General features: G+C 55.9%; 1 protein-coding gene across 4 annotated transcripts; it reads right to left on the bottom strand.

Moving 5' to 3' along the window:
• Nucleotides 1-4,937: 4,937 nt before the first annotated feature.
• On the bottom strand, nucleotides 4,938-21,481 carry VASH1 (vasohibin 1). Of its 4 annotated transcripts, none has more exons than XM_045201890.3 (8): nucleotides 21,426-21,481; nucleotides 19,680-20,058; nucleotides 13,721-13,809; nucleotides 12,490-12,546; nucleotides 10,822-10,896; nucleotides 7,778-8,159; nucleotides 6,051-6,163; nucleotides 4,938-5,202 (listed from the first exon to the last, which is right to left on the bottom strand). In XM_045201890.3, the coding sequence occupies exons 2-8, from the start codon at nucleotides 19,974-19,976 to the stop codon at nucleotides 5,130-5,132; spliced, it is 1,086 nt and encodes a 361-aa protein (XP_045057825.2). In that variant the 5' UTR covers nucleotides 19,977-20,058; nucleotides 21,426-21,481; the 3' UTR covers nucleotides 4,938-5,129. The 4 variants fall into 4 exon arrangements, with proteins under 4 accessions (XP_045057825.2, XP_045057824.2, XP_045057826.2 ...); XM_045201889.2 differs by lacking the exon at nucleotides 21,426-21,481 and adding an exon at nucleotides 20,556-21,306; XM_045201891.2 differs by lacking the exon at nucleotides 21,426-21,481 and adding an exon at nucleotides 20,556-20,804 and having other exon boundaries at nucleotides 19,680-19,902.
• Nucleotides 21,482-24,841: the final 3,360 nt, after the last annotated feature.

The raw sequence follows: 24,841 nt of genomic DNA, 5'->3' as shown, positions 1-24,841 counted from the left end.
TCTCTCCAGTTCTTGCCCCAGATCGCTACTAGAGGATTGTTTTTTGGTTGGTTACACAATGCCCCCCAGGTGTAGGAGGGACCCTCCTCCTCTAGGTTCCACCAGGGGCAGAGAGCTGACCCATAGCCCTGCACGTCTAGACTCATCCTGGTGCAGCTGCTCTCATTTCCCCTCCTGAGCAAATGTCAAAACAGATTGTTCCAGGCCAGGGCCAGCCAGGTGAGAGCTTGGGGGTGCAGGTCTCGCCGTAAACCTAATGTGTTTCGAAGGGAACTCTGTCTTCTGCCCCGTCTCTAACCAGTACCTGTGCTCCAAAGGCCTGAGGCCTCACCGGACTGCGGAGAGGAGTGGAGTCTCTACACTTAAATTCTTGGAGGTTTGGTCTTACCCAGGACCAAGTCCTTTCTGGCTGCAGGTGCCAGAGGGCACATTCCCAAGTGGACTGGCCTCAGAGGGCTGCCCCTGCTGCTGACCTGAGGTGGCCCAACTCTGCCACCTGCCAGGCCTCAGCAGCACGTCCCCTCACCCCCTTGGCAAACAGAGTGGAAGGAGAGCAGGAAGAGGGGTTAAAGGTGAAAGATGCTTTGGGGTCTGAAAGTTATTTCTGTGCAAGCTGCATCCAACTGTTTGGGCTGATCTTAAAGCCTGGGAAGAGGTCCAGAGCTGGAGGAATGAAGCAGAGGAGCAGGTGACAGATGGACCCAGACATGGTTCCCAAAGCCGTGGCTTTACCTATCATAGATTCTGCACGGGTGACTGTGATGAGAAGGGACTTCAGATCCCTGCTGCTGAGGTTTCCTGAGATAATCTCATCCCCTAGGAGAACACTCACCTTTGCTCCCCTGTTCCGGAGGGACTGCTGGGGATTAGGATAGGAAAAGCGGGGCTCTGGAATGTTTCGTGTCCTGGGAGCACACTCCGGCCTCCCTGTGGGGGCCAAGCTGGCTGTGTGAGGGCGCAGGGGTTCATTTACAGTCGCAGGAGAGATCTCCCAGACTGGGATTCACAAGAGCTGTGTGGCCTCAGCAGGCCGAGGGTGGCAGACTGGGAACCCAGACGTTTCATCACGACTGCAGAGGCTGCAGGGTTTCTCGTGGACTGGTCTGGGGCCCCCTCGCCTCTGGTCAGGCTCTTCCTGGAGATGCTGCCGGAGACACTGAGGCTGACAGTGGTGCCCGGGGTGGGCTCCAGCCCCAGCTCCCAGAGGAAAGGAGACAAGGCTGTGTGTCGTGGCTTCCGCCCAGCCTGTACAACCAGAGCTGGGGAGACTTTATTGATTTGGGCGGGGGGGGGGGGTGAGAACAGGAATGAGATGAAGTGCAAAAGTGGACGGGGAAGCACAATACTGTATGAAAAGAGGAGGAACAAAATCTAGTACAATGCGCAGCCCAACACAAACCCAAGGAGCGGGGCAGCCACCATCGCCAGGCCCGGGGCCAAGCACACCCAGTCTCTTCTTTTGTCAGTTTGAAGAAAAAGGGACACTTGGGACTCTGGAGCACTGAGATGGGGTGAGGGGTTGATACGGACAGGTCAGCAGCTAGCACTGCCTCAGCCCTGCCTGGCCTGGGGCGGTCCTCCCCAAGCCCATCCCAAACTCATCTGGAGGACCTCCCTGCCCTTCCCTCAGGCTTCTCCCCGGAAGGGAAGGAGGAAGTGGAATGTCAACGTGGGGCAGCTCTGACACAAAGACTGCAGTGGGCAGGCCGGCCCAGCTCTCACCTCCCTGCGCTCTGAGACCAGAGGTGGGTCCCTGGGGGACGACCTGCAGCTACGCCCGATAACTGCCCAGACAGGAGGCCCAGGTGCACACAGGCTGCTGGTCTGGCTGCTGGCCAGAATCAGACCCATCCCAGAGACCCAGAGGTGGGAAGTCAAGCCCCAGCTGGAAGGTGTGGGGTGTGAGATGCCAGGGCCAAAGCCAGACACAGCCCCTCTGGGCTGTGCTCCTCAGAACCCTGGCCCTAGGCTTTCCCATCAGACCCAGGGCCGGGGTCACTGCTCTCCTCACTTGACCAGGCCCAGGAAGGGTGGGGTGGCTGGTGGGATGGGTGAAGGTGACTCTCTTGAGGCCAGGGGAGGGAGAGGACTGTCAGTGAGGTGGGTGGGTTGGCTATCTAAGCCCAGTTTCCTTGCACCAAGCACAAGGAGCCTGGCTTTGGGGAGCAATCACCTAGCCTCACCCAATCCACCTTCATCCAGCAGTTTTCTCTGACCTCACCTCAACTGCCCCCTCAGCCAGCAGCCTGCACTCTGGGGGGCAGAGGAGCCCAGGCCGAGGGCCAGAAGGCAGTTCTGAGTCAGGAGGAGGAGCCAGGCTCCTTGCTCCTCACAGGAAGTGCAATGAGGTGACACTGAGGATGGTAACTAAGGCCCTGAAGTCCCTGCCTCTGCCTCCCCAGAACTCTGCAGCCAGGTGGGTCCCAGGGAGCAGAGCCTGTGTAAATACGCCCCCCAGGCAGCGGGGTTGCTACATATGAGAAAGTTAAATTAAAAAGCACCGCTGTATCCTGTGGTGGTCTCCACAGGCCCAAGCTCTCAGCTAGGAAGGGGGAGTGCTCAGGGGTTACCAGAGTGGGGTGGTCAGCTCCCTGCTCCCCAGAGGCTGCAGGTCGGAGCATCCTTCTAGGCTCCTGTGCTGGAAGCAGCTCCCTGTGTGCCCCTGACCCAAGCCCCCAGCTCCCTCTTACCTCTCTTACTCTCAAGCCCTGTGGTCCAGTGGGGCCTCCAGGGCCATGTCCTCTGAGGAGCAGCCTGTATGGGTAGATACAGGCCCAGGAACAGCCTCGTTGTCAGCCTCATGCCTCCCCAAAGTGAGCCACATCTGCCTCAGATGAATGTGGCCATACTGGGACTGCTACCCCACTCCCTGAAAACTGGGATGGATGGTGAGTCAGTGGGCACAATGGCCGCGGTGTAGCCTGAGGGGCAGGTTAAATACCTCCCCAGGGACCCAAGAGGAACCCAAGGGACTGGCCAGCTGGCCCCCTTGCTGGGCCAGGCTCAGGGCTGGCAGCCGCTGGTTTGCAGAACTGCCAGCCCCTGGTGCCTTCCCTGACGGGCACTCGCATCAGCAAAGGAAGTTTGTCTCCCTCCCTCCTCTCTCCTTGCTTCCAGGGCATCATTCATGCCCTGGGCAGGCGGAGAGCTGCACTCTCTCCACTCCACTCCACCCCCTCTGGTGACAGGGCAGCCACGGGGTCTCCGGTGTGTCTCTGGTCTGCAGGGAGAGTGAGATGAACGAACATAGGATGGCTGCCCACTCTGGGAGCCTCAGCAGCGAGGCCCTGCCTTGGCCGGGCCTGCCCTGGCAAGCCTGGAACTTTCATACTTCCCATTCCCCAGCACAATTCTCTCTACTGCAGAGAACAGACCCACGTTCTCCTTCATATTGGTTTTTTAAATTTCCCGAACTGATTGCCAACATTTAAAAATCAGGATATCTCACATAAAAGTTCAGAGTTCTGGCCTCTAAAAAAATCAGAAAATCTGGCAATGCAGGGCCTGTACTCTGAGAAAAACTGAGCAGCAGCAGCTGCTTTAATGGGGTTAATACCTTCTTTAGTTTGCCACAGTCCCCACCCAACCCTACAGTCCTCCTTTTAATCACCTGCCTGGCCCTGTAAGGTATTTGAGTTTCTAACTGTAGTTCTGATCCTCCCCTACCCAGGCTCCCAGCCCCTCTGCAGCCTTACTGACAGCTGCCCCCGGCTGAATCATAGCCTCTCAGTAAAAAGCAACCACCCAGCTACCCTTCTGTAACCAGAGTCCTCTCAACAGCTTCCTGACAAGTAGCCATCTAGTTGTTGCTTGAATACCTTCAGCAACAGGAACTCACTACTCCCCAAGGCAACCCGACTCTAAACTCCTTCCCATATCCTTTTCTCACTTACCCCTCCCAGCTCTCAGGCTCTGCCCCTCCTCAGGGGCCACACTGTTCTCTTGCCCTACTCCTCCTCATTGCCCTATCAACCGCTTTCCACAACCCCTCACCTGCCTGCCAGTTCCTCATGCCAGACAGGAAGGCTGTGCAGATGCTGGGTGTTCAGGTTCATCCCTGACAATAGGTCTGATCGTCACTGGGACCCCCAAACCTAAACAGGCTGCTAAATGAAGGGAGGTGAGCCCAGGACACAAGCATTCGGGTCTGGTCTTCATTCAGCCAGCAAGGGATAAGGTAATAGAAAACAGGGAGGCAGGGCCCACCCCCTGGTGACAGACCCAGGCCTGAGTGCACCACCCTGTCCCCAGCCACCGTTCCTGGACCCACCCGCTTTGCTCAGTCCCCATAATCACGCTGAGCCCAGTGCAAGGCACAGCCCTCAGCAAAGCGTAGCACCTCTGCCGGGAGCCCCAGGTTCCGCAGCAGGCAGAGCTGGCCTGAGCAAAAGGGGCTGGGGGCCCGGAACTCTACCTGCCGTGGTTCTCTCCTGGGCGCTCCAACAGCCCCCAGCATGGGGTGTGCCAGTGGGCAGTGTCTACACAGCAGCACCATCTGTCCATGGGGCTCCTGGGCCATGGCCTTCCACATTTGAGGGACGTGTCAACTGTGCCAAGCTCCCTACATGGGCCACGCAGACCTCTCCCAGGATGCTTTCTACCCTGCTTCCTCTTCCCTGTGTCAAGATGCTGCCAGGGCAGACTCAAGCTGAGAAACACCCGCACTGCTCTGCGTCCCGCCACAGGCGCAGCAGGCTGGGAGAGCTCTCTCTCGTACAGGGATCTCGTACAGATCGACAGGGATGGGCCCAAGTCCCAGACGGCCGCCAGGGGCAGGGGGCCCTGCAGAGCCAACAGGCCCCCTCGCCCAGCTCGGGGGCAGTTAGATCTCCTAAGCACTGGCCTGCCAGCCATTGGCAGATCCATTCCATTTTTAGTTTTCTCCAAAAACCGTAAACTTTAGTTGTCAAGTTAAAAACTCCAAATAAAATACTAACTGCTTCTTGGCCCAAAGCAATGAGGCATGGCTCAGTGGGAGGGGCAGCAGCTCAAGTGCCTGAGCTGGAACACACTCTTCCTGCAGCCCCTCACCTGCCCCGTCACCAGCCCTTCTGTCCCACAGGCCAGGCTGGTTCTGGCAGGTGATCCTGGCCCCCAGAAGTGGGCGAGGCTGGGGTGCTGCAACTGCCTCACACCCGGATCTGGTACCCATTGAGGTCTGGCATGGCTTTGGGCTCGGAAGGCTTCTTCTCACCTGAAGGCCTGCAGGGAGGAGAGAGCAGAGGAGGGGAAAAGGGTGAGTGGCCCTTCAGGGAGGTGGGGAGGAGGGAGCAGTGGTGGCTGCCTCTGGTATCTGCCCCGCCTCCATTCTCCAAGGGGCCCAGAGTGTGCGAGGAAGTGCCCGCCTGCCTGTGCTGTTCTGAGGGTGGTCCAGTGCTCTCTTACAGGCTCCTGCTCTTTGCCAGGGGTCAGCTAATAGAGGCACAGTTGGCTGTAAGGGGAACCTGTTCTCTACAAAGTTCTCCTAGATCAGCCACTGACGCTGGATATTGGAGACCTGCATGGAGTCCCTGAATCAAACCACACAGGTGGCTGCTGAATGTCAATGACACTGAAAGCAAGACCCAGATGGACAGGCAGAAGACAAATTAGAGGTGGTGGCCTGGCGGTTTAATGGGATGTGTCTGCCATCTAGATAGAGGCGGAAACCACAGACTCTCAGGGGCAAAAGTTACATCTAAAGCCGTCTGCCAGCTGCCATGTGATGTTCACATCTTTCCCAACGATATTCCTGGGAGAACTCACCCTCTGGCAGGGGCCCACCCTCCACTTCTCCCTCCCACACATGCTGGCCTCAGACTTCTTGCCCAGCACAGGGGAGGCGGTGGGCTGTGAGTGTTGCCTTCTCTGGGGCAATGGGACCACCTTGCCGCTGGAAGGTGCAAACACACAAACACGCAAACCCATCATCTCAAACCACCTCCCTCCAGCGGGGGCAAAAGAGAACAGTGGGAATGAGAACAGCAGGGTGAAAAAAAAGCAGCAATCTAGAAGATGAGAGGAAAGGAAAGAGCCTTTTCCCAGAATCCCAGGCTTGACCCATCACTCACCGCCTTTCGCTGCGGCTGTTCCTGCGGTGGGGGCTGGACTGGCTCCGCTGTGGGGAGGACACATCCTTCTTCCGGTCCTTGGTCGGGGAGGGAGGGCCGGTCCCTTTGCAGATCTTGGTGCCGAGGAAGAAACAAAGACTCGCTGCAGGGCTGCCCCAGGGCCCTGTCCTGCTGCAGGACCCTGAGGCTGCACTGGGCAGGACCCAGGAAGCTCAAGCAGCTGCTCTGCCCATCTCCAGGTCTTCCCCAACCTGCTTTCTAGGCACTGCAGCTGCCAGGGCAGGGGTTCCTCAGCAGGGCTGCTCAATCCCAGCTGGCCCCTACAACGGTGTGGACGTGGGGGCAAGTCCCTGAGCTTTCGTGACACTATGAGAGGCCCTTGAGAAAAGGGCCATTTACCCCTGCCAGACCGACGTGCCCACTGGGGAGGCAGCCCACCCATTTCTGGGGGTTGGGCTGGGGTGCTACCAGCCCCATGGGTGATACTGGTTATCTCTAGCCAATCAGAAGCTCAGACTGGTAGCTATTAAGAACCAGCTGAGAAAAGAAAACGAATTACCCTTTATGTGGCACAGTCAGGTTGGTCTGGATTTTGAAAACATGGGGATGCTGGAGAGGAGCAAATGATATGGAGTCCTTAGCACCAAACAGATTGGGAATCACAGCACTAAAGAAAGACTAGGTGTCCACTGGTCTCAACTCAAGGTCCAACCTGCTCCCTTGAAGATGCAAAGTACTCCAGGAGCAGGAGCCAGAGAGCTGGCCAACTGGAGGTGCTACAGAGGGAGGGTCAGCTCAGGGCAGAGAATGGTAGCCCCCCAAAATGGCAGGTGGCCTGCAGCCGGCTTCTGCCCTGGGGGAAGGTGCTGTCACCCCATAAAGTCATGGCCTAAGGGCTGGCAGGCCAGGGCCTCCTGGTGGGGGGGGGGTCCATGGGGAGCCTCAGTGGGTGTGAAAGTGCCAAGGTCTGGTTTGGGTACCAGGCTGCCAGGAGGGGCAGAGTCCCTGCACAGCAGTGACAAATGGAGAGGGGCTGAGCACCCAGGAAGGGCCTGGCAGGCCCCAAGGGAGGCACCCGCAGTCCAGGGGGACCTAGGGAGAGGCTAAGATTCTGCATGCTGTGAGGGTGGAGGGGAAAACTCCTCAACAGCTCAGCCCACGTGCTCAGGGGACAGCAGCCCCTCCTCCTCCCGCTCATTGGGGTGGGAAAGCAGGAGAAGGAAATAGTATCTCATTGTCTTCCCATGGTCTTCCTTCCTTCCTTTTTCTCACTTCCTCCTAGTCTTTCATTGGAGGGGCGGGGTGTTCAGAGATCAGGAGTCAGGATACACAGGGGCAGGTGGAGGCTACTTCTGCCCAAGCCTACCACTCCCTGCGGACCCCCGTGACTTCCGCCGATGGGTCTGTACTCACTGACCTTTACCCTCCACCTGGAGTGTGGCACCCCTGCCCTTCTCCAAACGTTCCAGGCCTGCCCGCTCCCCAAACCCGGCTCACTTGCCGTCTCCTTCTGGAGCCTTCCCTGGCCCACCCATCTGAGGGGACTGTCTCAACATAGTGACCTCTGAGCAAAGACACTGTTGAAATTTCCCACCATCTCCTGTGGAGGAGCAGTGGGGCTGGGATGAGGGGGTGACAGCATTGCCCCTACGAAGCAGCAGCGTGTCCCGTTCCACCCCGCGGCACAGCACCTTTTGCACACGAGCAGGGCCGGTGCTGACACTGACCTTGAGCCGCATGTCACGGGCATGCCGCTCGAGCTCCTTGCGGAAGTCCTCGCGGCCCAGCTTGTCCACGTCCAGCACGGAGTGCTTCCACTCGATCTGCTCCACGCTGTGCGGGTCGTGCGACACGCACTGGCCCAGCTTCACCTTCTTCAGCACGTGCCAGCAGCGGCCGTAGGCGGCCTCGTAGTCCAGCACCAGCTCGCTGAGCGTGCGGAAGGCTGGCGGCTTGTACATCAGGTCCTCACGCCGGCTCATGCCCAGGGCCCCGTAGCGGCCCCCGAAGTTCACCCCCAGCACAATGTGGCGGAAGTAGTTCCCTGAGAAGTGGGTCTTGAAGCTGATGGGGAAGCGTTCCAGGGTGGGCATGCTGTTGGTGAGGTAACTGGTATTGGCAGCCCAGCTAAGGAACCAGCCAGCAAGAGGCGCCCAGCTGGCACACAGGAGCAGGACTGGGACCCCACGATCCCCAACCCAGGGCACAGCCCCTGTGAGCAGCCCCTAGGCCCCTGGCTCCTGGCACCGTGCCTTGCTCACCTCCATGCCCTGTTGTCTAGCTTTGAGCCTGGCATACAGTAGGTGCTCAATACACTGAATCTCTAGAGAGCAGGGTCTCAGTGATTAGTGGCTGCTGCTATGCCATCACGCACAGCTCTCACACCGTAACAGCTAACAGAGAGTCCCTCACTCCAAACTGCAGGCTCTCAGAAGTGCCTGTGGCTGAAGAAGGCAGGAGAGGCCTGCTGGCTGCCCCCCTGCCCGCTGCCCTCCCCTCCCTCTCCCCTTCTGTCGGTCACACACACATTTCTCCTCACCCCTACACTCTCTCAGACACGTTCTCACATTCTTTCCCCCTCACGCACACGTGTGCTCACAGATGCAGACAATTCTGTTCTCTTCCGCACGCCCCTCCCCACACACATTTTCTGCATATTGCCCTGCAAATGAAAACCAGCTTGTTCCCACGGCCCAGGAGGCTGACGTGCCTGGCCCAGCACTCACTCCGACTCCTCCCCTCACTCGCAGCCCACCTGGCTGTCCCCCCTGAGGACCTTCTGCACCAGCTTTCCCCAGAGGGCTGCCCCGCGCCCCCCACCCGCTGTGGACCGGCTCCTCCTCCTGCGGTAGGTCTGGCTGCCACCACGGACCTCCCTTTCTAAAGCAGCTCTGCTCCACTCTTCCGTTTTCCCCACGTGCCATTTGTTTACTTCCTGTCACCCCGCACAGGGACCTTGTCTGTCACATCCTTTGGGGAACCTCTGGGGCCCAGCCCGGAGGCAGGGACATACCAGTTACTCAATAAAATTTCACTTGAACGGGTGGGCAGAAGATGAATGAGATATAGGCTTGGAATAGATACTGTGCACAGACACTGTGGCAAGTGTCCTGTATGTACCCACTCACTCCACTGTCCTGACAACCTGTGTGACAGGCACTACCATTGTCCCCTTTTGCAGAGGATGCTGCCGAGGCTCAGAGACATTACGGAACTTGCTAGGGGTCACACAGTAAGTAGGTGGCAGAACTAGGACTCAGGGCCCCAAAGTCTACGCTCTCAGTCATTACAACCCCTTACTGAGCCCGACTCCTTGCAAGTGACTGAGGACAGAGATGAGTAAGGCGCAGCCTTGGGGTGCAGAGGATGAGGCACAGGGACAGACTCAGTACAGTGGCCACCGTGTACACAGCGACTTCGGGTGCTGTGGCAGTGCAGCGGGGGCTCTGGGGGGTCCTTCCTCCAGATGGGGGCCCTCCTGTTTTCTTCCCACCCATGAGACACCTGGTAGCCCCCAGAAGGCCTCTGAGATGACGTGATCCTGAGTGATCCTTCTGTGTGTCTGGGGGGAGGGGAGCAGCCTCCCTCCTGTGTGTGTGGCAGCCCCATGTTGGTGTGTGACCCCTGAAGGAGAAGCAACATGGGGTCACAGAGGAGGTGCTGGCGGTGGCCCGAACTGCTCAGGCTGGCCTCATGCTTGACCCACAAAGAACCCTTCAGACAGGGCAATGCTTGTCAGGCTCTTGAAAATTGGAAAGGACTGCCACCAAAGACTGAGCTCCTGGGGCCCCTGGGGGAGGGGCACTAGCCCCTCCCACCCCCACAGTCTCTTGGTGTAATTTAAGGCAGCTCTGTCTTTGAGGCAGGGGGAGGGGCCCCACGGATGGGATCGCAGTCCTCCTGGGAAAGGCTGTGCTCCTCCCCTTTGACCAGCTCCCTCTCCCCATCTGTTCTAGCGAGGACTCCTTGTGCTGTCAGGCACCCTCCCCTTGTCCTCCCTGCACAGAGCCTGGCGCCTGCACCAGAGGTGGCAGACAGAATATTTAAAAGCCTGTGTGTGGCACTAGGGGAAAGGGGGAGACGCGAGGGATACACAGAGGTGAATCAAGATTGGCCTTGAGTGGGTAAAACAGTGCTGGGCACATGGAATTTATCGTATTGCTCTATGTCATACCAGCTTAAAATTTTCTCTTGTAAAACAAAACAAAAGAGGGCAAGGCTCCGGCATGAACCAATTAGGTCAGAGAGCCGCCCACGTACCCCTGCCTCCCTGCCCTGTCCTAAGTGGGGGCTCGTCTGCCCACCTGTGGCCCAGCTGGAGGTCCCAGGTCTGCCTGTTGGATGGGAGTGACTGGGAAACCCTCTTTGTTTTTTTTTGTTTTTTGTTTTTTTAAGGCAGGCAGTTGTTTCAGATTCCATCCAATATCTCCACAAATCAACATGTTCTGGAAATGCCAACGTTTGTGCACCGAACCTGCTTTTCCCAGACTGTTCGGTTCTTGGAAATGGCACAATGGCCTTTGTGGGACCATGTGCTTTGATTTGGGGTTCAGAGAAAGGGTCACTGTATCCACATGACTCAAAAAGGAGCTTGCCAGTGAGTCCAGGAAGTTAGCATCTGAAGCGTGGGGGACTGAGACCCCCTCAAGCCCCTTCACTCTGGGGCCAAGTTCATGGCTACTGGGAGACAGTGCTGGCAGAGCCCTGGGGCCCAGGGAGCTGAGCATGTGCCTGCCCCCTCCCAGGCTTCCCCGGGGCTGAGGAAGGATACATTCCCAAGATCACAGCTTCCAGGCATTTGATTGGCAGAGCCTCTTTGGTCATTTCCTTGGCCAGGTCCATCAGCCTGGTGGGCAGGAAGACAGAGACATGAGTACAGAGCCCCTAGCCCTTTCCAGTGAGGGGGCAGGTGGACTAGAAATGCCAGAACAGCGACTCCCGGTCCCTTCTAAGCTGCCTCAGCTCAGGCCCAGCACCTCCCTCCCCTCCCCCATGTCCATCCTGAGCCAGAGAGGATGGATGAAGAGGCAGTCACTGAAGATAAGGAAGGGGGCCCCTTCCCTTCCCTCCTTTCACTTCCTCCCCCCAGTCCAGGCTCCTGCTCCAAAGACCTCTGGGGGTGGGGAGTGTGAATGGAGGGCATGCAGTCACAGGCAGCTCTTGGACAGCCCTGGGCTGGGCGGGGGGGGGGGGGGGGCGCTTCTGCAGCAGTGGTAGGAAGGCTGCGGGAAAGCACACCACAGATGCTGGGAACCTCAGCATTGCTGTCATCCCTTATGGAGCACAGTGGATACCCCTGATCCAACCGTAGCAACTCCAAAGAGCTTGTAATTGATTGCTACTGCTCCCCCACAGCTGGCCAGCTGCCCGGGTCTAGGACATGGCATCTCAGGCCATTAGCCAGGTGACTCCCCAGCCTGCTCCTGAACTTGGAATTCAGGCCACTTGAAGACAGCCTATTCCTGAGGCCTCCTTCCCCCCTCCTCACTGACTGCTGCCTCCAGGTCTAGGAATGCAGCCTGGCCACTGGCTTCCCCGAAGAGGGTGCTGGACTCCTCCACACCACAGAGGGTGGAGCTGGGCCCTGCCACACAGCAGCCAGAGGACAAGAGCAAATCTTTAGGGATGAGGGAGGCTGGATTCTGCCCAGGGGCTTGAAAGGGACAGGGGTAATTAAGTTATTTAGCTAATAAACCACCTCAAGAATTTTTTGCAAGAAAGCGAACATGGACAGCTTGTGTGGAGTGAGATGTAAACTTCGTGTCAATTTTTAAAAGATGGAGTTTTGAGCCTGTGGATGGCTTTGGGCTGAGCCCCCAGACCCAGTGAGGAAGTGGCACTCACTCCTCACTCTCCTCTACTCTCAGGGCTTCTGTGGGGTGTATCCAGCCAGGGGTCTACACGCTGGATGGTGGATTAGGAAGCAAGAGCTGTACGGGGGTCCCTGTTGCTCAGACACTGGGCCTTGTAGTAAATGACCAGAAGAGAGTCCAGTAAGGCAACTGGGGTGACTCACAGGTTCCCTGCAATGGACAGCACTCTCTCTTGCTAGGCCCACGTCTCATTAAAAAAAAAAAAAAAAAAAAAGGCTCATATACAGACATCTACCTGGGACCACCCTCTGTCATTGCCAAGGCAAGCTGGGGGCTGTCCGTCACCCTCCCAGCTCCGCATGGATGTTGAGGTTCCCTTTTCCATCATGGGAGCCCTTTTGTTCATCTTGGGCAGAGTTCCCTCCTTCTGTCATCCTTAGGGCCCCTGTGGCGTGCAGAGGAGGAGACGGGCAGTGGAGCGGGGCACTTGCCCCTGCTGGCACGCTCCCTTGGGAGAGGCCCTGCCTGCCTCATGAGCTTCCACCCAAAGGCCCCCCGAAGGCCTCTAACCTGCCGAGGGGCACTGTCAGCCTTGGTACCATGGGACAAAGCCTGCCCACACTTACCCTGTAAGGGGTCTGCTCTTCTTAATTTCAAAGAACTGGGTCCCTGTGTGATTGTATCTGCAGTGCTGGTTAAGGGCTTCCTTCCTGGCTTGGTGTGCAAGAGTTGTGTCCCATCCCCTGAATCCATCCCCCAGACCCAGGGGCCCAGCACTCCTGGGGGTGCAACCTCCTAGAGGCACCTAGGAGGTTGCTTGTCAAGACCTGATGTCTTGAGGGGAGAGCAGGGCATAGCTCATGTACTTCTCCTTCCCACACAGTACCTCTCTGTCTCTCCTGGCTTCCACCCTTGCTCTCCCCTGGCCTTCCCTTCCAGGACGGGGGCCATGGAGCAGGCAGCCAGGCCAGCCCGTGCTGGGAGAGTGGCAGAGCTCTAGACAGCTCTGAGAGGCAACATGAGCCCAGAGAAGGCAGGGTGGGGAGGGTGTCCAGCCCAGCTAAATTGCTGGGTGCTGCTCCTGAACCAAACCCCTCCCCTCTCCAGACCAAAATTTCTCCACTGCCAAAGGAAGGGCTGCATCCAACTTTCAGTAATCAGCTTGGCTTTTCTCGGGCTCAGGACCTGACCCTTCCATTGCTGCCTCCCCTGCAGCAGAAAGGCTGCGGGAGAGACCCAAGGACGTACAGGGTGGAGAGCAGAGGGTGGAGGGATCCAGAGCAGGGACACTGTGGTGTCTGGGGCTTGGGAGGTCCAGCTCTTTCCATGCTGGGCAACTGGCCCCCTGCCAGGTAAGAAAGGCAAAAAACTGGGAGAACATTCCAAGATGTGGAAGTTACCTCCCAGAGCATAAAATCCTTTTCCTTTTCCATCTGTACCCCACCCTCGACCCCCCACTGCCTTTAAAACTACTAGTTTTTAAACATCCCCAAGGGAGCCTCCCCTCTTTCTGCCGGGCTAGATGAATGGCAGACAAGGTCTGGGCTGGCGGACCTAGACTTGGCCACCCATCAGCAGGTCACTCAGGAGACATTCACCCATCACACCGAGGAGAGGAAGTGGTGGCAGACAGTGGGTCTGGCACCCATCAAAGTCCCTCCTACACCTACATGCACTCACACTGGGGCGGCACAGCTCCAGGGGAGCAGAGGTTCCCTGTGCACAGCGGCCCTGGAGCTGTGGCATGAAGCTGCTCTGCTGCCACCTCTCCAGCCCAGTCTGAAAACAAGCCCCACTCAGCCTTTGGACCAGCACACCCACCAGCCAGCGGCCATGACCCTGAACCTGGGAGGATACTGCAGCTCCCTGATATAGCGCTGCACGGCTTCCAGGCGCTCAGGGATGGGGGTGGAGGGCTGGAACGTAGGCACAGTCGGTATGGGAATCTAGGGACAGAGAAAGAGCCCCAGTCAATTATCCCACAGAGAAGCCACATGCGAGGGGGCATCCCCGCTTCCCTCCTACCCTGAGCCTCTGTCCTTGGCAACCTTTACAGAGGCTCCAGTCAGGCCATCCCCATGGCCAGTCCTCTCCCTCCCAGTCAGCCCGTGACAGCGTTCTTAATTTGGAGCTTATGCTGATGTTCCAATTTGTGTTTCTTAGATAATTTTAGAAAAACACAGGTTGACTCCCCGACTGTTTTGGATTTCAAATATTCATTAACTTTAAAGGCTTAACAAGAATGTCAACGTTGCAATTAAGTTCATTTGGATGTGGGGCTCCTCTGGTTCAGGTGCTGGATCAGACTGGTTTACCTGGTGTCAGTGCCCTGGGGGAGCCCTCCAGGTGTGGACACAGCCTTGGCAGAAGGTGTCACCCAGTCCCTCACGGCACATTGACAGGCCTTCCAGCTCTAACCCGAACTGGAGTGAGTTAGGGGTGGTAGGCCAGACGGACATGTTTTGGGACAGGTCTTGCTGTGGCCCTACTTGCCACAGTCTGGCCACTTTGGAGGGGTTTCACGGAGGCACAGGAGCCCTGGTTCCCCTTCAAAACCTCCCTTCCCGGCCAGCTCCACATCTGTAAGCAACACGGGTAACCAGGTCACTGGGCTGTCCTCCCCATCTGAAGAGACTTTCCAGTGCCCTGCCCAGGAAAGGGAGAGAGGGGGGTGTCAGGCAGGCACCCCCTGACGCTGGGATGGACAGGCGTGGGCTGCCAGGAGGTGGGTCAGAAGCTGCATATCCCTGAGGCTGTCCCCTCAACCACCAGGCAGGCAGTATCCAGCGAAAGGGGCCACCATGCAGGAGTGGGTTCTGGGTTCCCAGGCCCACCTCGGGCCAGGAAAGCCTGAATCCTAGCAGTCTGCCTGCAACAAATCAGTGAGCCCGAGGAGGCCAAGAGATGCACCAGCTTGGTTCCCCTGCGCTATAGAACAGACTTCTTTGGGCAGAAGAGCCAGATTTCCAGGAACAAGTCCCACTCCTCTGGGCTCCCCCTTGGCTTCCAGCACTGCCAGCTGTCAAGTGGCCTTAAGCTCCTCACATGGAGAGGTCCCACCCTCTGGTCCCAGGTCCCTGTGTGGCTGCCCCTCCCATGGAGCCCACTCAGCAGGCTGGGGCTGTAGAGAGTCACAGTCTGGTGGGTAGGGTGGGTGTGAAGGGAGGAGCTCGGGGTAGGGCTGGGGCGGCAGAGGTCCTCCCTGTAGTGAGATGCTGCGCCCGCTGGGCACAGCCTGTTAGATAAGGTGGCTGCGGTGGCTGGGGCCCTGACACAGCAGGAGTGACACACGGTGACCACTGCACCCTCCTGTCTGAGGTGCTGCTGATGGCCTGGAGCACAGGACAGCCTGTGAGAGACACCTGCTCACTCCAAAGGGCCCGGATGCAGGCGGGAAGGCCCAGAAGCGAGGGCTCTGCAGGCACTTCCTCTCCGCCCCCTCCCCGTCTTCTCCTCCCTGTCTGGGCAGTCCCCAGGCAGACATCTCTGTCTGTGAGGAGCTATTTCCGCTTTCACATCATGCACAGCTGCCCAAGTTGGGGCTACCACTTAGTCATCAGGAGATAAAAGTCCCAGGATAGCAGGGAAGTTCCCTCTTCCTGCCAGACCACCCTCTGCCAGATGGGCACCAGAACTCTCCAAGGGCCTCGCTTGACCTCCCTGGTGTCAGGATATGGGGTGGGGGAGGGAGAGGAATTGCTCGCACTTTACTATAAACAGTGTGACACGTGACCTCCTCGGTAGAAGGTCCCGAAAGGCCATCTCCACTTCTCCAGTGAGGGCGTCCAGTGATTTCCAGGAACTTTGGCTACAGACTAAGGGTGCCCTCCCTTGAGACACTCCAAACAAGGAGGGAGCTGCAGTCCAAGGGTTCTCTGCCTGAGCTCACTCCAGCCCTGGGTCAGGGCCGGGCAGCACCCATGAAGACATTCCCTGACATCCAGACAGAGGACTCAGGCACTGGCTGCTCTGGGAAGAGTGAATGACTCCAAAAGAGTTAAAAAAAAAGACCTGAGAGCAGGGCCTCAGAGGCCGCTACGACTGAGTCTAAGCTGGAAGGAGCTGTCCGGCCAGCTCCACAACTCAGGCTAACTCCTGGTGCAGACGGCACAGACAGCGTTCTTCCGAATGTTCGTACAAGCATACACTCATTCACGCGGAGACAAGTGAGTTTCCGTACGTCCAAGTGACCAGGCCCACTTTAGGACTGATAGCCTGGATTTGCTCTGACCCCCACCTCCAAACCAGGAGCCAGGAAATGCTTCCTCACTGTTGAGGGTCAGAGTACAGCGGGGGTGAATGATATTGGCTTCCCGGATCTCTTTAGGGACAAATTCTTTTCCACTATCAAGGCCAAGGGTTATCCTTACTGCAGAAACCGCTAAAGTCCTGAGTTCTGTTCAGTCATTCTACCTGGTAAAGTCTGTTTCAGTCCAGCACAACAGGGAAGCTTGGGGAAGGGAGGACGGTCCACAGCTGAGTGTGTGGGCAAGAAGCAGACAGCCCAGAGGCGGAGAGAGCGGCTCCAGAACCAGACCATCAGTGTCGAAATCCCAGCTCTGCCATTCACTGTCCGCATCAAGCTCCTTGATGTCTCTGTGCTTCAGACGTCTCCTCTGTAAAAGGAGCATCATAATAGAACCACCCTCACAGTGTGAGCGAGGCAGGGCCAGGCAAAGCTCAGGTCCCGCTCACTGTCACTGTCACTCCAGTGCGTGCCAAAGCTACTGGTCAGCACGTGCTGACCTGATGTCCAAATTCATATTCCGTAGGAGCCCCGTGGCCAGGGCCACAGTCAGATCTTCAGCAGCTGGATCTGGGAGGAGGGGCCCCTGAGCTTTTAAAGGTGGTGGAAGCTCGGAACATCAAGGTGAGATTCTTATGAAGGACCATAAACTCTTCCTGGGTCTGGGATCCTCTTAGAATCGGCCAACCTTTAACATTCTGGTACCAGCCTTCTAAAGGATGTTTCCCCAAAGCACCTGTGGAGTGGCTGCAGCCTCAGTTCTTGCTCCTTTTGTTGGGTATGAATTACATGCTCATCTGTTTCACATGCTTTTACTTCATCAATTCCTCCCCGCATCCTTGGAAACAGATATTGCCATCATCCCCATTTCACAGCTGTGAAAACCAAGGCACAAGGAGCTTGCAGAAGTCATCACATAAGTCATCGTGGGAGAACCGGGATTTTAACTCGGCGGATCCAACTGCAGACTTCTCGTTGTATCTCATGGCACAGCAGGGATCCCAGACTCAGCCAGCTGCAGGGGCCACTCAGGGTGTCAAATGGGGAAGGCAGGCGGGAGTGAGAGTGAAGACCGCAGCCAGTTGGGGGAGGGAGTCGCTCCTCAGCTCCAGCTGCCGTTGCCACATGGGAGTACAGACTCTTGAGCTCACATCTTCTCATTTTCCGAAAAGGTGCCAAAAACCTGGATCTTCACATGAAATCTCCCAAGTGAAAATTTGCAAGTGGTCTTCTTAAACACTGTGTTGTCCCAACAAAACATCTCTTGGGCCCGCCTTGGTGACCCCTGCAGAGAATGCCTCTGTCCCAGCACCAAGGGCACAGCCACTCAGGGAGGGGCCAGTCCAGGGGTCAGTCCACTCCGCTGCTGGCACTCTGGGACCCAACCATGGATGCCTCTGGGGCTCCAGGGCTGCTTTCTACCCTGGGCCAAGGTCAAGGAGGAACCCCACACAAACTTGGGTGCGTTTTCTCTCTGCGACACTCCTTCCTGTGGTTTGAAGAGGGGAGGTTCCAAATTTCCCCAATCTCCTCAGAGAATTCCTTCAACACTACCACGCTCCCCCAGCAACAGCTTCAATCCTTCATTGGCGTCTTTCCTATACATGAAGGTCGAGGAGGGCAAGATGACATTATAGACCAGCTGCTAATAAACTCATTGGTCTTTTTTTTTTTTTTTTAGTTTCCAGGAGAACCATTCACACCCTCCTATAGCCTGGTTTAGACGTAAGCAAGATGGCAGGAGAGCTGTCTGCTAAACACCAGCTTGTTCACGTGGGAGAAGCTGTGGAGAAGCGTGTGGGTCTGGCCTCACCGGCACGTGTGCTGAGTGTGATCTAGCCTCCCTTCCCGATAAAGGGCGTGAAAAAGGAAGGAGCACCCGATAACCAGTCTTGGCTTGTGGCTTTAGTGTACCAAATGTTTTAACACATACAATCTCTTCCACATGTAATCTTTTCCACAATCAACCCCACGTATGGGAAAACTGTGGCTCAAACAGGTTCATGGGACCTGCCTGAGGTCAGATAGATAAGCGAGCAGTCTGGACCCAATGGTCATACCCTTTGACTCAATGCTTTCTCCTCTAGGAATTTATCCCAAGGAAAGAACCAGAGATGGATCCCAAAATGTACATTTTAAAATGTTCCCATAGTGTTCGTTTTTAAGAATATATTGTTGAAAAAATGTCCATCCATAGTGATATGCTAAATAAATTCTAAATTAGTACAGAGGGTAAATGTGTAGGCTTCAAAATCAACCCACTTTTGCTCTGGCCTGTGTAGCTCAGTTGGTTAGAGTGTCATCCCATAAACTGAAAGCTTATGGGTTCAATTCCCGGTCTGAGTACATACCTAGGTTGCTGGTTCAGCCCCCGGTTGGAGCAACTACAAGAGGCAACGGACTGATGTTTCTCTCCCTCTCTCTCTCCCTCCCTTCCCCTCTCTCTAAAGTCAATAAGCATGTCTTCAGGTGAGAGTAAAAAAATAAATACCAGAATCAATCCACACGTTTTTTCCCTCTGGAAATGTTAAGCAGTTGCTCAAATTTCACCCTCCAAATTCCCTTTTCCCAGAAGACGACTTCTCGTGGCTATTTTACAAATAAGTTGGGAAAAGCAAAACAGAACACTCTTCTCTAATGCACTTTACCTGTCCCTCTTTCCAGCTCCCTTCCTTCTCACCTGAGCAGCGAGGACTAAGCACTGGGCTCCTGACCTCTGTCTGAAGGGCTTTTCTTCCGGGGATGTCAGGCCTGTGCATTTGGCTTAACCGTAAGCAAACTAACTGCAGCAGTTCACCATAAATGTTAGAGGAGAAACTCAGGCGTGCATTTCCATTGTACTGCGCAGAAAGTCTCAAGCGCCCTTTCACTGAGCAAACACAGGAGGCCTCAGCAAGACAGAGATGAATGAGACATGACTGGAGAGAGCCGTCATGGAGGAGTTCCAGCTGTGCACAGAAAACTTATCTGACTTTACCCCTCTCCACTGGCCCTCTTCTAACTGTCCCGATCCAGCATCCAGCAGAGCGGATGACCTGGGTCCGGAAGACTCGGATTGAGTCCTAGCTCCACCACTTATTGGCTATTTGACCCTGAGTTCCGGCTTGAGTTGTCCTACTTCCCATTTGGAAAAGGGGTCCCCAAACTGTATTTACTTTCCAAGGCTGTTGGGGAATTCAGTGAGATAACACCTGAAAATAATTTTTGAATACATGAAGCTCCTGTAGCCACCTTAGTCATACATAATCTCTGCCCACAGTTCTCTGGCTTAGCAAATGAGATGTCAGGCCACATTAGTGTACTTGTTAATCTGCTACCCTGCTCACAAAGTGTGGGTATTTTAAAAGAGATGAAGGAGGGCTCTTGGAAAAAGGGCATGTAGACCTCACAGAACCACCTCAGTTGCAGTTGGGAGAAAGTTCTTCTGGACAGGTTCAGAAGAACTTTTAAAAAACCTCACTAAGCTAGTGGTCCCCTACCCCACCAATGAACGTGCTCTCCCAACCTCAAGATCATGAAAATCCTAGATTCCCCCCACCACCCGACCCCCAACACACACCAACTCCTCACCTTGGGCAGGTCTGTGGCTCCACGGATCCGCTGGGCCACCTTTTCTCCATCGGGGTGGATCTTGGCCACGTGCTTCCACATCCTTTCCCAGGTGGCCTCGTCCACAGGCAGCCCACCCCGGTTAACAAAGAAGGGGACACCTCCATCTCGCAGGTCCTCTTCCCCTTCCTCCTCTGGCTCATCATCTCTCTGGGCCGAGGCTCCTTCGTTGGTCTCCAAATGCCTGACCCCAGAAGAGGCAGAAGCTGCAGCAGTGGGGGCAGCAGTGCCCCCGACCACCTTCTTCCCTCCTGGCATCCCCGAATCCTTGACAGGGTGGAAGTAAGTATCGGGAGGCAGGAAAAAATAGGTGGCTCACAGGAGGCCTCCCACACACCGGCTGCAGAGATAACACATGGCCAAACAGAGAGCAAGGCGCCTTTAAGAAACCAGGGCGTGGCTCCAGTACAATAAAATACTATTCGATAAGAAAAAAAAAAAAAAATCAGTGCCTCAATGGGCTGAGGGGGTTTGTGGTCTGGGGTCAGCCTTAGAGGCCTTATACCTTTTGAAAAACGGGATAAAGAAAACACACCCCAACTTGGCAGCCTTTAGAAAGCAACCCCATTTGACAGCGAGAACAATAACGGGCAGCAGTCTGGGTTTGCAAAGAGGAGAAAAGTCGGTGGGGGCGGGCAACTGCGTCCAGACAGCCCAGACCCGCGGCCACAGAGAGGGTCAAGGAACGGGTGCCTGCTCTGGGATGCCCAGGTCCTAGTCTTGGAGAGAACAAATTCCTCTACAAAATATCGCACGCTCACACCTGCGCGCTTAGGAGGGGAGGGGGTACCGAGGGGGCTTCAGGCCGCATCAGCTCTGAACCTGGACCCCCCTGACCTGGGACAGTGAGGGGACGCGATTTCTTCACTGCGGCCAGTCCGGGAGCCAGGACTCGCAGCTGGCGGGGTGCAGGGAGGGGGCACGCTCCGACGCGCACATTCCACGCCCGCAGCCAACTCCCCGCACAAAGTGGGCTTTGTCTTTGCCCCCTGTCCCCTCGCTCCCGGGAAGCTGCAGCAGAGCCCCCAGAAGGGGGAAGGGTGCAGCGTGGAGAGCCTAGGCTCCGCTGGTCCCCTGCTGGGCGCGTCTCAGCGGGCAGAAAGCCGGCACCCAGCGAGGCGCTGCGTCAGCCGAGCCATCGCGGGGTGCGGGTCCCTCTCTGGGGCCCGGGGCTCAGTGGGGTCGCCCTGGGCGGCGAGCAAGGGCCAGTCTGAGGTCAACGAGCGGCTGGCTCCGGCTGCGGGGTCGCCGCCCCGGACTAGCTGTAGCATGGGCAGTGGCGCGGCCAGGGCAGGCGAAGGATGTTTCGCCGCTGTTCTCTTGGGCTCCAGGGGCTCGGGGCAAGAGGGTGGAGGAAGGATCGGCGGCGAGGAGAAGTCCGGGGGCTCGCGCAGCCTCGGCCCGCGGACGGAGCTGGATGCGAGAGATAAAGCCTCGGCGAGCGCGAGCTGGGCTAGTCCCCGAAGAGCAGCCCGCAGAGCGCGGGGGTGCAAGCGCAGGTCGCGACTCCGCGACTAGGCAAAGCTGCGGCCGCCGCCGTCCCAGTCACCCCCGGGCCCAGCCGCTGCTGGCCGCGTCCCGTGCCCTCCCGCCGCCCACCCGGCTGGGCTCAGCCCCGCGCGCATGCGCTCTGTCCCCCCCTTAAAGGGCCAGTGCGTTCCCGGCGGGTCCTCCGCCTCTTACTGCCATCCCTCCGCTCCAAGTTACCTCCAGGATAGGGGTGGGCGTTCGCTCCCCTCTTATCCCTCTCTCCTGGCGCGGTGAAGCTGGTGCGGAGCCGCAGAAGAAGTTCACAATATGCCAAACTGTGCGCAAACTCCAGGGAGATTCCGGGCTCAGAAGACACGTGGTCGGGAGTTTCCTAAGGGGAGTACCTCGCAGGGACCCTCAGGGTGTAGAAGGGAGAGCATGGCCTGAAAGGCCGAGATTCTAGACGGATTCAGCGTTTATTTTTCTGTGGGCTATCTAACAGGTCACTTCCCACTGTGGGCCTCAGTTTGCCAGCCAGTCATCCGAGGTGGTCACCCTGGGTCCGTGTAGAGCCCTCTCGGCGCGCTCGTTCCTAAAAGGTATATATCTGGGGGCTACATTAGCTACCGCTGGAAGTGAAAGGGTTAAAAATCGCTCAGTTCCCCTCCAAGACCTGCAGCAGTGGGAGCAGGGTGTACAGGGTTCGACCTTAGTCTGTCTGGACACGGCTCTGGGGCCCCCCGCACCCTGGCAGGGAGCAAGCTGCGCCCCAGAGTCTTGGCATGCAAGGCGATGGTAGGGACGGTCAGCCCTCCCAGAAGAGGATGACATTACCACCGATTTCAGTGAGCCAGCCAGGGATGGTAGAGACCCAAGGCCACCTCCCCCTCCTCAAAACTCTAAGGCCAAAAAGGCTCCAACAGGGAGTATTATAAATGAGGAACTCCTCTAAATCGACAGTGCGAGGGCTTTAAATCTCCTCCCTTTTCTCACGCCAGGAGTTAGTGTGAGTAACAATCTCGTGGGGTGCATGCGGACTCTGCGCCCCCCGCGGGCAGATTCAGCTTCCTTAGGTCTGTGACTGGGGCGTTTCTCACCATCCACTTCTCTGACAAGCTAAGGTTATAACCTTGGGCTGGGACAGGAAAGGCCCTGGAGAATCTGAAGTCCTCCGTAGTTCACTGTTTCTTAAAGTTGTTCCTGGTGTCCAAACTTCATAAGTGCTCCGAGCTTCGATAGCAACCTCTTGCTCCTCCAGGGTCAGAAACCAAGGGTGATCAGTGAGGGGAAGGGTCACAGGACTTCAAGAAAGCTAGTTATGAGGGGCTCCTCTTAAGCTCATGAGGCAAGAAGACTCCAAGCATGTAACAACCACTGGGGACCAACGACAGCAACCTCCTCATTGTGTAGATGGGGAACCAGAGAGTGATTTCCCCTAGATCACACAGCTAATTACTTGAACCGGAGTCTCTACTTCTTCAGACACTTAGCCATCACCCTCGCCTTACCTCTTGTGCTAGCAAAGTGGTTGTGGTGGTTCTAAATTCTTTGTAAGTTCTTTGCCACTTCTCCTTTCAAGAGAAGGAGTTCTAATTCCCCTCCCCTTGAGTGTGGGCTGAACGTAGCAACTGGCTTCTAACAAATAGAATGTGGTGGAAGTGATGTAATGTACCCTGTAAGCCTGAGTCATAAAAAGTAGACATTCCTCCTGTCACTTTCTTACTTCCTCAGGACACCCACCCTGGGAACACACCCACTGTGCTGCGAGGAAGCCCAAGCCACGTGGAGAGGTGACGTGAGGTGTCCTGGCTGGGTTCTCAGCTGACGGCCAGCATCAGTCACCAGATGGGTGAGGATCTGAGAGGGGTCCAGCCCCCAGCCTTTGAGTCTTTCAGCCGAGGGTCCTGACATGGAGCAGAGACAAGCCACGCTCTCTGTCTGAATTTCTCTCCTGTGAAAATTAAGAGATAAGAATGTCATTTTAAGTCAGTAAGTTTGGGGGTACTTTGTTATACAGCATTAGGTAACTAACACTGGGGGTTTCCTGAAATGACGAACAATAAAGTAGATTTGGGGTAGTCATTGAAACAGTAAGCTCTTCTTGAGCTCCTTGAGTACGTTCGACATGCCTGGCCCTATCCTAGCACTGGGGATACAGCTGTGAACATAAGGGATATGCTCTTTGTCCTACGAGGGCTTACGTATGCCAGTGCAGGAGATGGCTAAACATCACTCCAATACAGTGCTTTGCCAGAGGCTTGGTACACGGAGCTATGGGAGTATTTACCCAGGGAAACTCCCTAGTCAGGCAGCCTGCTGGGGAAAGAAGAAATGAGTGGTGTACAATGCCAGCACGGTCTAGGCTGGAGAGTTTTCTGGGATGTGTTCATAGAAGCGGGAGTGGGTAAGTGTCAAGTGGGCAAGGTGGGGCAGGCATGCAAATAGATTAGAAAATGGTGAAACTGGAAAGGAGTGTGTCTAACTCAATCTCCTTTAAGGCGGAAGCCCAGAGAAGACTAGTGTCTTGCTTGGTGTCACACAACTTGGTATCACACAGATATGGGGTCCTGGGCCACATTCTCCCATGATTCCCCCACCCCTGTACCCAGAGAACAGCACTTCTAACAGATACTTGGATAACTCCTTGTTGGCTCAAGTCTCTTATGACCACTACCTGTCTTCACAAAAACTGTGGGAAAAGTTAGGATACGTTACTTCCCATCTTACAGATGAAGAAACGACGCACAGGAAGCTAGGCAACTTAAGCACCTACTTCAGGAGCGGGCACATCAGCGCTGCGAGGTTCAAGTCATTTGATGACGACAGCGATGGTGGTGGTAATGATGCCTAACTTACGTCGCCTGCCACTGTTGCTGTCCTGGCACGCTGCACTGATGTTCTGGAAACTACACACAGTGCCTCAGGGCATTGACACTGCCATTGATCTGCTCCGACTCATTTTCTATTCTGCGACACTGAAGCTGGAGTCTTCTCCCAGAGAGGAGAGGCTGGTTGACTTAGCTCAGGTTTTTGGCGGGAGAAGGCAAAAGCAATTGATTTCATTAGTTTCTCCCCCAAAAGACTATGGGCAGTTGGGGCAAGGGACTTTCTTAAATGAAAATGGGCACTGTTAGGAAAAGAGGGACATGGGGTTGCACAGGTATAGATGCATTTATAAAAGGGACATGCTATGTCTGCATTGTCCAATATGACAGCCAGAGTCATATGTGGCCATTCAACTTTAATTAACATTAAATAAAATCAAAAATTCAGTTCCTCAATCACACTAGCTACATTTCAAGTACTCAAGAATTACATATGGCTTATGGCTACAGCATAGATTATATGTATTGAATATTGAACAGCATAGGTTAGACAACATTCCCATCATTGCAGAAATTTCTATTGGACAGCGCTACTGTGGGATTCTTACTTAGAATTTAATTCTGACTTTGCTTCTCTTACCCTGTACTTGTGAATGTGGAAATAGCAAAAGAGGTGAGTCAGGATCTTTATTCATTTATCTAACACACATGTAAGTGTCTGCTCTGAATCATACATTGTTGTAGGCACCAGGATGCCTGGGAGGGATCTTGGAGACCTGTTCTGTGCATCTCACATTAGAATCATCTACGAAGCTTTTAAAAGTACTG

Source organism: Desmodus rotundus, chromosome 7, assembly GCF_022682495.2.
Source record: "Desmodus rotundus isolate HL8 chromosome 7, HLdesRot8A.1, whole genome shotgun sequence".
Lineage (NCBI taxonomy): Eukaryota > Metazoa > Chordata > Mammalia > Chiroptera > Phyllostomidae > Desmodus > Desmodus rotundus.
The sequence above is the reverse complement of the archived record's forward strand: the minus strand, read 5'-3'. Positions and strand labels throughout refer to the sequence as shown.